Genomic DNA, 14076 nt, shown 5'->3' with positions numbered 1-14076 from the left:
GCAAGCCGAACTGGGAAAGTAATTCATGTTGTCTCAGTCCTATGGCTGCTCATAGCCAACTAGAAAACTGCAGTGATTCATAAATCTGTATCCTCTCCATCTGTTCTCTTGACACACTATTTGGAAAAGTTCCCAAACTGTAACCTCTAGAGGAAAGGGGCTAAAGTTGCTAGAGGACCCTGTAACTGTGTCTCCTGGCAACACTCTTAGCTGTTGGCCTTCATTCTTAGAAGTTAACCTTCAGCTTAACAAGCCCTACAGATCTGAGGCTTGAGGGGAATCGCTCATATTCTAGGAATATATAAGCAATCAAAGTCAGAATCAGAAGTTCAAACCTTTCACGGACAGGAAACTAAAGCACCAGGAAGTAAAATGTGTGAGTAAGTGCATGCATCGCCCCTTTGAAGAGTCTTCCTGGATCCTTTGACATGGACCATTCATCCTTCTACCCAAATGCTCATTTAGACTTTTGTCAGAGTCCCACAACGACTATAGCTTGCTAAGCCAAGGAGCAGGGATTAGGTCCTCTTTGTTTTTTCAGCCTCAGTGTCAATGTCTGGAACTGGCAGGTATTTAATAAGACATTTTTGAATGGATAAGCTTTGGCAGAATGTAGCTGGAGTAAGACAAACAAAAAAATACAATAGTAAAAATAACACTATCATGTTTCTCAAGTGTGCATATATATCAGAGACTATTATATAACTTACTTCTTTGGGTTTTTTGTTTGTTTGTTTGATTGGTTAGTTGGTTTTGATTTTTCAGACAGGGTTTCTCTGTGTAGTCCCGGCTGTCTTGGAACTTGCTCTTGTAGACCAGGCTGGCCTTGAACTCACAGAGACCACCTGCCTCTGCCTCTGGATTGCTGGTATCAAAGGCGTGCGCCACCACCACCTGGCTATTTACATTTATCTTTAATTAAATGTTCACAATAACTGTGTGAAGTAAATACAGCTATTCTTATTTTATCAATGAAGAAACTGAGGCATTCGTTCATAAGTTAAATACTTTCTGAAGTCACACAGCTATAAAGAGGCAGAGCTGACACTTGAACCTAAGCATTTGACAGACATTGCCCCAAACTACTGCTTAAATATTTCAATTGCTGAAAACTTAAATGCAATTCCTCTCTTTTTTGTTTCTCTTTTATTTCCAAGGCGATTACACTTGAGAGGTGTCTCAGAGTGTTTTTCCTTGTTGAGCAGCCCCTGCTATGAAATGAACGGACAACATGGGTAAAACTCCATGGGCCAAGTCAAGAGTTCCAGCACCCCAGCAATCTCTGCCAAACCCACAGTACTTACACTTAAGACATGCACTATTTCTGCTGTGTGACGGTGAATAAATGATTCTGTGACTTCGTCATAAGGTAAAGTTTGGCTCAAAGAAGACAAAGATCTCAGGAACATCAACTTTTCATGTTCACTCTGAATTTGTGGGGAAAATGATAAAAATACAATTACACATCATCTTATTTGATAAATGTACAATGCTTTGCAAAGTTTCTTGGAATGCTTTTAAACATATGGCATCTTACTCAGTCCAGGATCAGTCTCTAACCATAAGGAGTGCACAAAGTACAGAAGGACCCAATGCACTCGGCTGGGGACCATAACACACCACACCCTCCATCACATCTTCAGCACTAAGTGCTCTAGGCTCTCCCCACCTTCAGGCTTCACCACACTGTCCACCTACCCTCCATCGAGCTACCAGATTAAGATTCCCAATGGTGACCCTGAATCTGCTACTTCTGGTTCTTCTGATGCCATTAAAATTCTTAAAGGCTTCCTTTAAAAATTTAAGTTCTGGGGCTGGAGAGATGGCTTAGAGGTTAAGAGCACTGACTGCTCTTCCAGAGGTCCTGAGTTCAATTCCCAGCAACCACATGGTGGCTCACAACCATCTGTTATGAGATCTGGTGCCCTTTTCTAGTGTGCAGATATACATGGAAGCAGAATGTTATATACATAATAAATAAATAAAATATTTAAAAAATGTAAGTTCTGACATTTTATTTTTCAGAGAAGAAATATCTACTTATTATAGAAACTCTGAAATGAAGCACAAAGAGGAAAGTACAGACTAGCATTTCTTCTAGTCTTTCCCCTAGTTACAGATGGTATATACTCATACACACTCCCTAAAGAGCAAGTAGTAGTTTTCGTCTCCACCTGCCCCAAATGCTGAAATTGCAGAAGTGTTCCACCATCCTGCATTTTTTTTTTTTTTTTTTTTTTTGGTTCTTCAAGACAGGGTCTCTCTGTATTGCTTTGGAGGTTGTCCTGGGAATTTACTGTGTAGACCAGGCTGGCCTCGAACTCAGAGAGATCATCCTGCTCTGCCTCCCGAGTACTGGGATTAAAGGCATGTGCCACCCCCGCCCAGATATTGTTTTTACTTTTTTGACCAGGTATATTTTTCTCAAATGTAAATTTGATCAGGTAACTCCTTATCTACAGTTGTTCAATAGCACCCATGGAGATTAAGGCCCTTCCCAGTGTGATCTAGCTGACCTTATCAAATCATGTCCTGCCTTGACCTGAGGCAGTCACAACTCTGTCAGTTCACTTCCATGGTGCCCTTTCTTGTTTCTGGTCCTGTAAACCTCCTGCCTTCTCTACATTTCTTGCTAGAAATGTATGTATTTTAAGAGTTGGACTGTCCTTTTTGTCTTGAAGCAGAATTGTCAGTCCTTCCTAAGTGCAGTCACAGCTATCACAGCATCTGAGATAATCTCATATAATTACTTTCTTCTTTATCTATTCTTTGTTAATGAAGGAATGGGCTTTCTTTTCTTTCTTTCTTTTTTTTTTTTTTTTTTTTTTTGGTTTTTCAAGACAGGGTTTCTCTGTGTAGCTTTGGAGCCTATCCTGGACTCACTCTGGAGACCAGGCTGGCCTCGAACTCACAGAGATCCACCTGCCTCTGCCTCCCAAGTGCTGGGATTAAAGGCATGCACCACCAACGCCCGGCATGGAATGGGCTTTCTTTTGTTTTAATTCACTGCAGCAATACAAATCCTTTATTAAACAAAGATTTTTATGAAACCCTTAATATTAAACCCAGAGAACAGTTCCAGATTTTAAAAATAAAAAGTTTCACATCAAAAGTGAATACCAAAACTGACTTCTGGTGTATTGTTGTTACTTGTTAATTAGCATTATGCATAAAATAAATAATTAAAAAATTTATAAACCAAGAATATTCATTTACCCCATAAGGAAAGATGGTTATCAGTATTCCAGAAGCCTCTCTCTTACCCTGTCCCAGAGCAGGCCCTAAATGCTCTTTAGTATAATTTGATAACTTACAGATGATTATAGTTATAGGGTACAGGGTAATTTTTTGACTTTTTAAAGCATCATATAACAAAATGGACTTTTTGAAGGAAGTATATAGTTCTTTGAATTTTAAGACATGCAGATACATGTTACTACCACCATAATCAGGGTATAGAATAGTTTCATCACCCCTTAAGTTTCCGTCATGTTGTCATCTTTCTCTAGCCATGCCCTTTCCCATGCCCTCATCTGTTTGCCATCACTGTTGTTCTGTCTTTTCTAATGTGTCCCATGACTGAAAGTATGACTCATATGGTCCCTATGATTGACTTCTTTCACTGGTAATATTGCCATTGAAATGGACTCTGGTTATTGGCAGTTACTCTTTTATTGCTGGGTAGCAGTTAGCATTCTGTTTTAGAGATGTGCTGGAGTTTGACATTTTCAATCTCTCCATACTACTTGTGTATATGACACTAGGCCTTATAAAAACAGGTGTATATTCATTTACTCCTTGTTGATTGGCTAAGTGAAATGTAAAAGCCCCAAAGAAGGTAAGATTTCTGGGAATAATAGCAGAAATAAGTTGCTGTAGTAAATGTCTCTCATGAAAGTCTAGGCTGTTGTTTTTCCATGGGTTCTCAGGCTGCAATTTGCTGCTGTTTTAGCCATTAAATGTGGATCTGCAGTCTCTGGCAGCAGCCTGGATGCTCAGGCTGCAGCCTGGCAGGAATTCTGTTCCCGAAGGCACTGGCTATGTTGCTGATGCCAAATATAGGTTTTAATTAAATCTCTATTGTTCTATTTATCAATAAGGCTTGGGAGTCAAAAGCTGGGGTGAAAACCTTCTAGCTCAGAGAGGTTGAGTAGCAACTAGTTGACCTTTCCTCTTTGCTAGTATATTTTAAAGAGACATACACTACACTAAGTCCCTCCCTACAACTTCCTGTGACTCTCTAGGATTACTTTCTGTCAACTAGTTGCTAACTAGGCCCAAGGCTGATTTTATTTAATTAACACAAATGCAAACTTAGAGTTCACAATGTGTTAGAAAACCCTCAACACTAGATCAAGCAAACTACTCCACATTAGGATGGGAGACTGGTTCTCCTCAAAAACAGAAATCTATATTCCCAGCAAATTGGCCAGTACAGATCTATAGTTATTCACCTAAAACATGTGGGGACTGTTTTTCCTGTAATTATATTCATTTGTAGGAACAGAAAATGCTAATAGCGGTTATGTCAAGAGAGTGGGCTAGAGAAGATTAACCTTTGACTTTTATTAAGGCTTTAATATTTATTTTATTTATTATAAATATAAATAATATATAAATTTAATAATTAATAAATAGAAAAACTACAAGATAAATACATTTTTAATCAATAAAGTATTTATGTATATAATGAGTCATGCTCAGAATATTTTTTATTAAAAGGAATAAATTGGGTTGCTCATCAAGACTGCCATGCGTACCTTTAGCTCACCATATATAACTTCCTGGATGGACTGAACCAGCCTCTCAATGCTGGCCTCATTGAGTGGTGCCTGGGGAGTCAGGGGTCTGAGGTTATCTGGAAGGGACTCCTGAATGAATTCAGGGATTTCAGCGATGTCCAAATCTAATAAAAAGACAGATACGGTGACACCTCTGTGGTGTGAAGTGGTGCAGAGCACTGGCTTGGGGCTCATGGCTTCTCCTGCCTGCTGGACCAAGTCCTTTCCCCCTCCAACTTCTCTGGTTTTTCTCAGATGCAAAATCAATGTTCTTAGAGCCTTCCTACACAAAGACCTTTAGGCCTGGGCAGTAACAAAATGGTGAAGATAATAACCTTTAAAATCTCAAGTCTGAATGCCTTTGTCGACTATTGCCTGGTGCTCCTAGAACCTTCTCCAATAGTCTGATTTTGAATAAATGGTTGAAGTTTTTCAGGAGACCAGTATATTTTTGGGTCATAATGGTCCTACAGATTTTTTCAGGAAGATAATTTCTAAAAGTTCTTCCATCTTACTTCAGAGCACCAAACGGGTGAAAACATTAAATGTTTACAGTCAACTTTCAACTTTAAATAGGGGTGGGGGTGGGGTCTTCGGGGGAACACAACCTGCTTCTGGTATGTCGCCCAGGAACTGAAACCCTAGACATTTCCAATAACTGTACCAAAAAAGAAAAAACAAACTACACAGACACCAAGAGAAACTGCTCTCTCTTGGATACACTGATGAGAAGGCACAGAAGTATTGCAGCCTGTGACACCAGCTCCCAGAACTGCAGCAGGGTTGCAGCCAGAATGCCTTCAAAGCAGTGAGGACTTCAAAGAATTTCCATCTATCTAAAGAAAAAAGCCGTACCCACTCCATCTGAGGATTATGCTTTGTTTGTTTCCAGCTCTAGTTCTGTGCACTCATTCACACAGCTTGTATACACATTCAACAGCAAACTTGAGGCAGTAAAAACAGTTACAAAGGCTGTTTTCTCAGGGTTCTGATGCATTCCTTGAGTAAAACAATAAGGGACACCTGCGCAATAAACTTGTCAGCTACTGATTGATTAGTAGGCAGCTGCAAAAGGGAGTATAGGCTTCCTTATCTCTTAAGAAGGTTGCTTACAAGGGGTTATAGCAGAGAAAGGTTAAACTATTGAGGGGTCTAAGGAAGAAATAAAGAAGTCCTGTACTAGTCTACATTTCTTAAGTGTCTTAAGGTTTATAGACTGACACTGTGTGATTAACAAGACGGTAAAGGTGTGGTTGTCCCCCCCCCCCCCCCCCCCAAAGAGTGCAGCTGCACAGTTGGGGCCGTTTGTGAGCCGGCTGTGACATAACCATGGCAACCCATTTGGGGGAGGCAGGGGGCATGAAGCAATGGGCTGGGGTGAAAAGTGCTGAGGGTCTCAGAACTTCCATCAAGGCTGGCATTGAAAGCATCCCAAGCCCAGCCTCAGAGGCCAGGCCATTTTCTTCAGTCCTGGCCATCTGTGAAGCCATTCCCACGTGATTGCCATAATGCTGTTTCCCTCCAGACCTGGTTAATTGGGTAATTGCTTTTTCCATTACCCACATAAATTTCAGGACTAAAACATAGTTATCTGAGCCTAGGATTCTGTACTATAAACTGAGGTTTTTGCAAAGTGTTAATTGCTTAGGGAGTCTCTCCAGTTCCGCTGTTTTGTGCATTGTCAATTGAATCTGGCAAAAGAAGCTGGCTAGTGATTTAGGTCCTTGATGTCTAAAATACTTTGTTTCAACAAACCAGACATCTGCACTGCAGTCCTTGAGTATTATCTGCAAAAAGCCTAACTTGCAATCCGTGCACAGAGACACTGTGTCCAGCTAATTGTACTGGATTGCCTTGTCTGCTAGCTAATGATGGAAAACAGGCTTCTAAGTTTCTCACCATTACGTGGAACAAAGGCTAAACCATAAGGACATATTTTATTCACCAGAAGTACAGTACACAGCAGAGGAGGACAGGAACAACAGAGCCCAATAGATGAGGAACACACTGCCAACAGTTGTGGGAAGAATCCCATGGCTATTTTAGGGAGGATCAGGTTGACACACAAGAGAGTTACAGACAGATGCAGACAGTATTTATAGGCAATGAACCCATAAACTTTGTTTATGAGTTTATCCTCCATCAGATAAATTGTTCATCTGGTGGGTTGCCCTTATAAATACCAGCTGTAATCTACTCTGTGCAGACCCCGACAGAAAAGTTTGTCCTAAGCTATCTGAATACCTTCTTGTCAGCAAACAAGTTTAATGATAAAATAAATGGCCTTATAGAACAAAGGATCAGCATTTTACAAATAACTGAAAATCCTAGGGTCTGGACTCAACCATAAACACTTTAACAACTCAATTCAGAGAGCTGGTGCTCACTGAGAGCATGCACCAGTGACAAGCACAGCCCCCTGGAGGGAGTCAGGAGACACAAAGCTAAAAGGAGAGGATTAAAGGGACCCTTTGGGGATTTCAACCCACTTTTGTATTCTTCGGGTTCCTGAATGCCACAGCTGGGAATCTCTTCCACTTGGTGTCATCTACTAACTACAGTTCAATTAAAGCCATACACTCCTTTACCTCTGATCTTGGCACAGGTTGCTTGCTCTGCCTGCATTTTCCCTCCCTTCCCATACATTGTTACCTCTCTGCCTTGCTGATTCCTACTCTTTTTCAGGTCTCAGCTACAAAATGCTTCCTGAACTTTGGGATATCAAATACTCTGACCCCCCACACCCCATCACATGGATTATACTTAATTCCAGCTGTAAGTACTGTAAGTGTGTCCATGAGTACATGGTGTCTATTCTGTCTGCTGCTGTATCTCCAGGAGTTTGAACATGTTAGGGCACAGCAGGGCATTGATATCTGCTGAATGAGTGATATCATATGAATGAGTGAATGTGATTCCCCAGGCACGGCAGGTCTTTCCTGGCTAGGGCATTCCAGCTCCATTTCCATTCTCTAGGGTACTCTTCCCCCTGCTTCTCCCAGGGGTTGTCCACGTGAGGCTTTCCAAAACTGTTTGCTGACAACTGTCATTTAAAGTAGGGTTCTCTAATCCCAGCACTTGGGAGGCAGAGGCAGGCAGATTTCTGTGAGCTCAAGGCCAGCCTGGTCTCCAGAGCGAGTGCCAGGATAGGCTCCAAAGCTACACAGAGAAACCCTGTCTTGAAAAACCAATAAATAAATAAATAAATAAATAAATAAATAAATAAAATAAAGTAGGGTTCTCATCTCTCTTACCTGTTGCCTCAGCCTCTTGTTTAATTCTTCCACAGTGCTTACCATACCTCGCAAATACTTTAGCTACTGTTTATTTTGGAAGGCCTCTTTTCTGCACTGTGCAGATGACAGGGACCATGGTGGTTGGTTACAGTTACTATTGTAGACTCAGCATCTCATACTGTACTCAATTCCTGTTTGCTGAGTACATGAGGATAATTATTTTGCAGCCACTTTATGTCCCCACCATCAACATGAAGACACCCCCACCCCACTCCCACCTCCCACCCCTCTGTCAGCCACACTGGCCTTTCCTCTCTCAGCATCCTCTAGCACTCACAGTGTGCTGTGGTGTGAAGCAGTATCTCTGAGGACCAGTTTAGCTTCCTGTATGTCTAGACTAGTGCTAAGTAAGCCAATCTTATTTCAAGGTTTTAACATCATGAGCCAAATTAATCACCAAAATCTAGCCAAGGGCTGGCCACCCAGCAATTATTCAATCACTATCCTTTGGCTGGACTCCTTTGAGATTTATTTTGTGTGTAGGCATGCCTTGTCTGTGTGTGTGTATGCATGCCTTGTCTGTGTGTGTGTATGCATGCCTTGTCTGTGTGTGTGTATGCATGCCTTGTCTGTGTGTGTGTATGCATGCCTTGTCTGTGTGTGTGTATGCATGCCTTGTCTGTGTGTGTGTATGCATGCCTTGTCTGTGTGTGTCTGGGCAGCATCTACATTCAATACCACAGAGGTCAAGAGGACACTGGATCCCTTGGAACTGGAGTAACAGATGATATGAGCTACCATGTGGATTCTAGGACTTGAACCTGGTGTTCTGCACGAGTAACAAGTGCTGTTGTAGGTCTAGGGTGTAGCTTGGTGGTAGAGCATTTGCCTAGCAGTATGAAGTCTTGGGTTCAACTACTTGTATGGAAAACAGAGCAAAAATCCTTCTCCCCACTCACTTAAAAAACAAAAATCCTTTCCCCTTTTCACCTGCAAATTCAACATTAGTTGCTTCTTTCTGAATGTCTTCTAAGTTGCTCAGCTGTAGATCTACACTTCCCGAGTCACTGTCAGAAGCACAAGGGATCACCACTTCTTCTGTACCACCAACCCTAGGATGAAAGAGGATCAATTAGTTACTTATTCAGAAGTGTTCTCTCACAGCATTCTATTGAATGCCATGTGTTTCCTTCTCAGAAAAGCATTTATCATCAATCTAGATTGAGTAGCCTCTCCCGACCCTAGCCAGCTACTTTTCTTTCACAGCATTTATTATATGCTGTATGTCTATCAGGCATCTTGTCCACAATGCATCTCCAGCACCCAAAATAATGTCACTCTCTTGTGAGAGGGATGGATGGGTGGATGGATGGATGGATGGATGGATGGATGGATGGATACAGATTGCAGTAGGACAATCCCTCTACAACAGGCCTCAATCTCCCTTACCCTTGCTTCATATATCTTTTTTATTCTGTAGTCCATAATACCTTCCAATATAGCATTCAGTTATTGACTTATTCATGCTGGGGAAAGAACCTGGGCTTCATACATTCTGAGTTTTACCCCAGTGTTGTATCACACCCTAACTAATTGATTAGTTTGTTAATTTATATCTTTGGCAGTGCTAGGGATTGAGCCAGAGCCTAGTATATTCTAGGTAGGCACTCTACCAATGAGCTACATCCCACACTTCTAATTCAATTATTTACAACATTCAATGTTTAATAATTTCTTATGCTAAAATATAGGCTCCCTGCAGACAGGCTGTTATGGATATATTCCATCAGATTAGAACAGTAACCTTCACACGGTTAAGTATAGGCTTAGCAAATGACTACATAGAATGACACCTACCAAACCGTAAACATAGGTTAATTAATGAAAAGGCTAAGTTGCCAACAGGTGTGCTGGTTCCTGTCTGTAATCCCAGCACTCAGGAGGATTAAACAGGAGACTGCCACGAGTTCCAGGTTGGCTTGGGCTACAAAGTGAGACCCCCTTCATCTCAAACAAATTAGAACAAAAAAGACAAAACAAGGAAGTTGCTGAACAGTGAATGGTACAATGTGATCCGATTTTTATTAAAATAATGTTTTTGTAAAAGTGATGTGTAGGGGGGCAGAAGCGGTGGGGGCAGAAGCAGTGGCGGCCGTTGTCAGAGCTGGAGAGCAGCCAGTGGAACAGTCATGGAGAGTCAGCCCTGGCTGCCGCTGGAGGCCAACCCCGAGTTCACCAGCCAGTTTCTCAGACAGTCAGTCAGGCCTGCATCCTAACTGGCAGCTTGTTGATGTGTACGGGATGGAGTGTGCAGGGTTACTCCTTTTCCCCATTACAGAAAAGTAGGACAGAAGAGGAAGAAAAAATAAAATCTCAAGGACAAGATGATACATCATCAGTGTATTTCATTAAGCAAATCATCAGCAATGCCTATGGGACAATTGGACTAATCCCTGCCATTGCAAACAACAAAGACAAGATGCATTTTGAGTCTGGATCAACAATGAAAAAATTCCTGGAGGAGTCCAGGTCAATGAGCCCTGAAGAGCCAAATACTTGGAGAACTATGATGCTATTCGAGTTACTCATGAGACCAGTGCACATGAAGGTTAGACTGAGGCACCAAGTATAAACAAAAAAGTAGATCTTCATTTTATTGTGTTAGTTCATGTAGATGGGCATCTCTATGAATTATATGGACGGGAAACGGTTTCCAGTTAACCATAGGAAACTAACTAGTAATGAGATGTTGTTAGAGGATGCCATAAAAGTTTGCAAGAAGTTCATGGAACGTGACTCTGATGAGTTAAGATTTAATGCAATGGCTCTCTCGGCAGCATAGCTTCTCAACAGAAACACCAAATACTGATTATGTGCAAGAAAAAATTTCTGCTGCTATAACTAACTCAAAATCTTTGATATTTTTGTTACCTTTACTATTATACTTTATATGAATAAACTTTGACACAAAACATGATGTGTATATGCACATATACCATAAACATATACACAAATATTATAAAATGGAGAGCTAGACATTGGTGGCTCATGCCTTTAACCCCAGCACTTGGGAGGCAGGGGCAGGTGAATCTCTGTGAGTTTGAGGCCAGCCTCATCTCCAGAGTGAGTTCCAGGACAGCCAGGGCTGTTACTCAGAGAAACCCTGTCTTGAAAAACAAAAACAAGGGCTGGAGAGATGGCTCAGAGGTTAAGAGCACTGACTGCTCTTCCAAAGGTCCTGAGTTCAATTCCCAGCAACCACATGGTGGCTCATAACCATCTGTTATGAGGTCTGGTGCCCTCTTCTGGTGTGCAGATATACATGGAAGCAGAATGTTGTATACACAATAAATAAATAAATAATCTTAAGAAAAAGAAAAACAAAATAAAGTGTTGACAAGGACATGGGGTTAAAAAAAAATCCCATAAGGGCTGGAGAGATGGCTCAGAGGTTAAGAGCACTGACTATTCTTCCAGAAGTCCTGAGTTCAATTCCCAGCAACCACATGGTGGCTCACAACCATCTGTAATGAGATCTGGTGCCCTCTTCTGGTGTGCAGATATACATGGAAGCAGAATGTTGTATACATAATAAATAAATAAATAAAATCTTTTAAAAAAAAAGTTACCTCTAAAAACAAAATCCCATAAATTGCACTTGGAAGCATAATCTAGTACAACTATTTTGGCAACAGGTAATCATTCCACAGTACAGTTGAAGTGTATATACTCTATGACTCACTATTCTACACTTAGGAAATGTATTCTGGTAAAGCTACAGGTGTCCAGAAAATACATCAGAATCTTCACAGAAGTGGTCATCATGGTAAACAAACAAACCAACAAAAACCCTCCGTCATTAAAACAGATAAACTTTGGTAATAATATTACAGTGAAGTGCTAAATAGCAAAAGAATGTGCAAGTCCAGGTATACATAACAATGATCACATGCTTGAAGGAGCGAACAAGGCGGCTAACATCTTTAATCTCAACGCTTAAGAACCTAAGACAGAAAAAAAAAAAAAAAAAAAAAAAACCTAAGACAGGAGCTTGAGACCAGCCGGGGCTATATAGAAAGACTCCATCAAAAAAAAATTAGCCGGGCGGTGGTGGCGCAAGCCTTTAATCCCAGCACTCAGAGGCAGAGGCAGGAAGATCTCTGTGAGTTCGAAACCAGCCTGGTCTACAAGAGCTAGTTCCAGGACAGCCTCCAACGCCACAGAGAAACCCTGTCCTAAAAAACCCGAAGCAAAAAAAAAAATTAAGTGAAAAAAGTCATTTGAAAAAGTACTCTCTAGCTTCCAGTTAAATGATAATATACAAAACTAATATGCCTTTTAAAATTATATGTCTTTATTTAATTTGTATATTTCTATGGTGTGTGTGTGTGTGGGGGGGGGTTCGCAAGGATCAAACTCGGGTGATCAGCATCGGTGGCAAGTGCCTTAACCCACTGAGCCTTTTTGCTGGACCTAAAATACTTCTTGACTTAAGTACAGAAAAACCCTGTTGCAGGAATTTATCGGCGGCGTTGTAGTTTGACATTCAAAGGAGTCAGGCACCGGTTCGAGAGGCGGGGTTCACATTCAGCTGGTCAACTGGATCATGGAGTTCCCTGGTAGACTTGGACCAGAGAAAGAAAGCCTCCCCCCCATCCCCCCATCACCTGCCCCCGGAAGTGTGCCTGGTCTTTTTGAGCTGGTGAGCGAACGGGTGGCAGTGTTTCCCGGTCATTTCTGATTATTTCAGGTTTTTAACTTTTTGTTTGTTGATTTTTCAAGACAGGGTTTTTCTGTGTAGCACTGGCTGTCCTGGAACTCACTATGTAGACCAGGCTGGCCTCGAACTCAGAGATTCACCTGCCTCTGCCTCCCAAGTGCTGGGATTAAAGGCGTGTGCCACCACTGCCTAGTTTCAGGTTTTTATTTTTAATTTTTGTCTCCAAGTTTTATTTTATAAATGGTAAAAGAAATTGTTTTATCTGGTGTCCACACGGGCATTATTAAACCAAGCAAAGGCGGAGTGATTCTGCCACACTAACCATTGCAACTGCAGTGGCCCTTCCCCCAGGCCCTCTACCTTCTGGAGCACAAATCCCCGGCACCTCACAGTTCATCCATGTGTCCTCTACTACCCTCCCGGGTCAATTCTGCTCAGAGCCCACATGCACCAGGGCAGCAGCTAGCTCAGCTGCTTTACACCATTTGTTTACAGCAGTTGTTCCTTGGCGCCCAGCTTCCTCCACCTGCTGGTCAAACATCGTCACTACATCTAATTACTTTTATGCAACCCCATCTTTTGAGCATGGGCATTTGAGCTGCTAAGGCACTTGGGAATTTTTAAACAATGAACTAGTCTATTAAAGCAATTAATTGATTATAAAGAATTTTTTAAAAGGAGAGAAAAATAAGGGTGGTAGACTACAATATTAAAATCTTCCCGGTGTTAAAAATTGGACATACCAGCTGAGTGGTGGTGGCAGCAGTGGTGGCACACGCCTGTAATCCCAGTACTTGGGAGGCAGAGGCAGAGGCAGGCAGAGCTCTATGAGTTCAACGCCAGTCTGGTCTACAGAGTGAGTTCCAGTACAGCCAGGGTTGTTATATTTAAAGAAATCCTGTCTTTAAAAGGAAAAAAAAAAGGGACATATGCCAAATGCAGGGAATTGGAGACTGTTTAATGCTACCATGGATAGGATGCAAATAGAAAAGATAAATGAAGGGATAGACAACTTAGTTGGGATCGACTTAATGTCACTCATAATTATCAGTTTGGTAATTCATACACACACACACACACACACACACACACACACACACACACTTGGTTTTTTTCGAGACAGGGTTTCTCTGTATTGTTTTGGAGGCTGTCCTGGAACTCGCTCTGCAGACTAGGCTGGCCTCGAACTCACAAAGATTCGCCTCCCTCCTCATCCCGAGTGCTAGGATTAAAGGCATGTGCCACCAATGCCCAGTGGTAATTCATATTTTATCCTTAAAAATAGTTTGATAATTTTGCCAAATATGAGAAATTGATAGGACACAAAATGTAGAAAAAT

The 14076-nt window shown here is 41.5% G+C and overlaps 1 protein-coding gene and 1 pseudogene across 2 annotated transcripts in view; one reads left to right on the top strand and one right to left on the bottom strand.

Moving 5' to 3' along the window:
- The window catches only part of Mroh8 (maestro heat like repeat family member 8), an 88201-nt gene that overhangs the window by 59469 nt on the left and 14656 nt on the right, over positions 1–14076 (bottom strand). Inside the window, exons 2-4 of one of the 2 annotated variants that reach the window (XM_027421276.2) lie at positions 9008–9129; positions 4761–4906; positions 1305–1427 (exon numbers count right to left, since the gene is read on the bottom strand). In XM_027421276.2, coding sequence (XP_027277077.1) covers positions 1305–1427; positions 4761–4906; positions 9008–9129 — 391 coding nt within the window. Of the gene's footprint in view, positions 1–1304; positions 1428–4760; positions 4907–9007; positions 9130–14076 lie in introns of those variants that run through there. The other variant, XM_027421275.2, reaches the window with a different exon arrangement.
- LOC100756112 lies at positions 10207–10887 on the top strand (annotated as a pseudogene).

Source organism: Cricetulus griseus, chromosome 6 (assembly GCF_003668045.3).
Source record: "Cricetulus griseus strain 17A/GY chromosome 6, alternate assembly CriGri-PICRH-1.0, whole genome shotgun sequence".
NCBI classification, from domain to species: domain Eukaryota; kingdom Metazoa; phylum Chordata; class Mammalia; order Rodentia; family Cricetidae; genus Cricetulus; species Cricetulus griseus.
The sequence above is the reverse complement of the archived record's forward strand: the minus strand, read 5'-3'. Positions and strand labels throughout refer to the sequence as shown.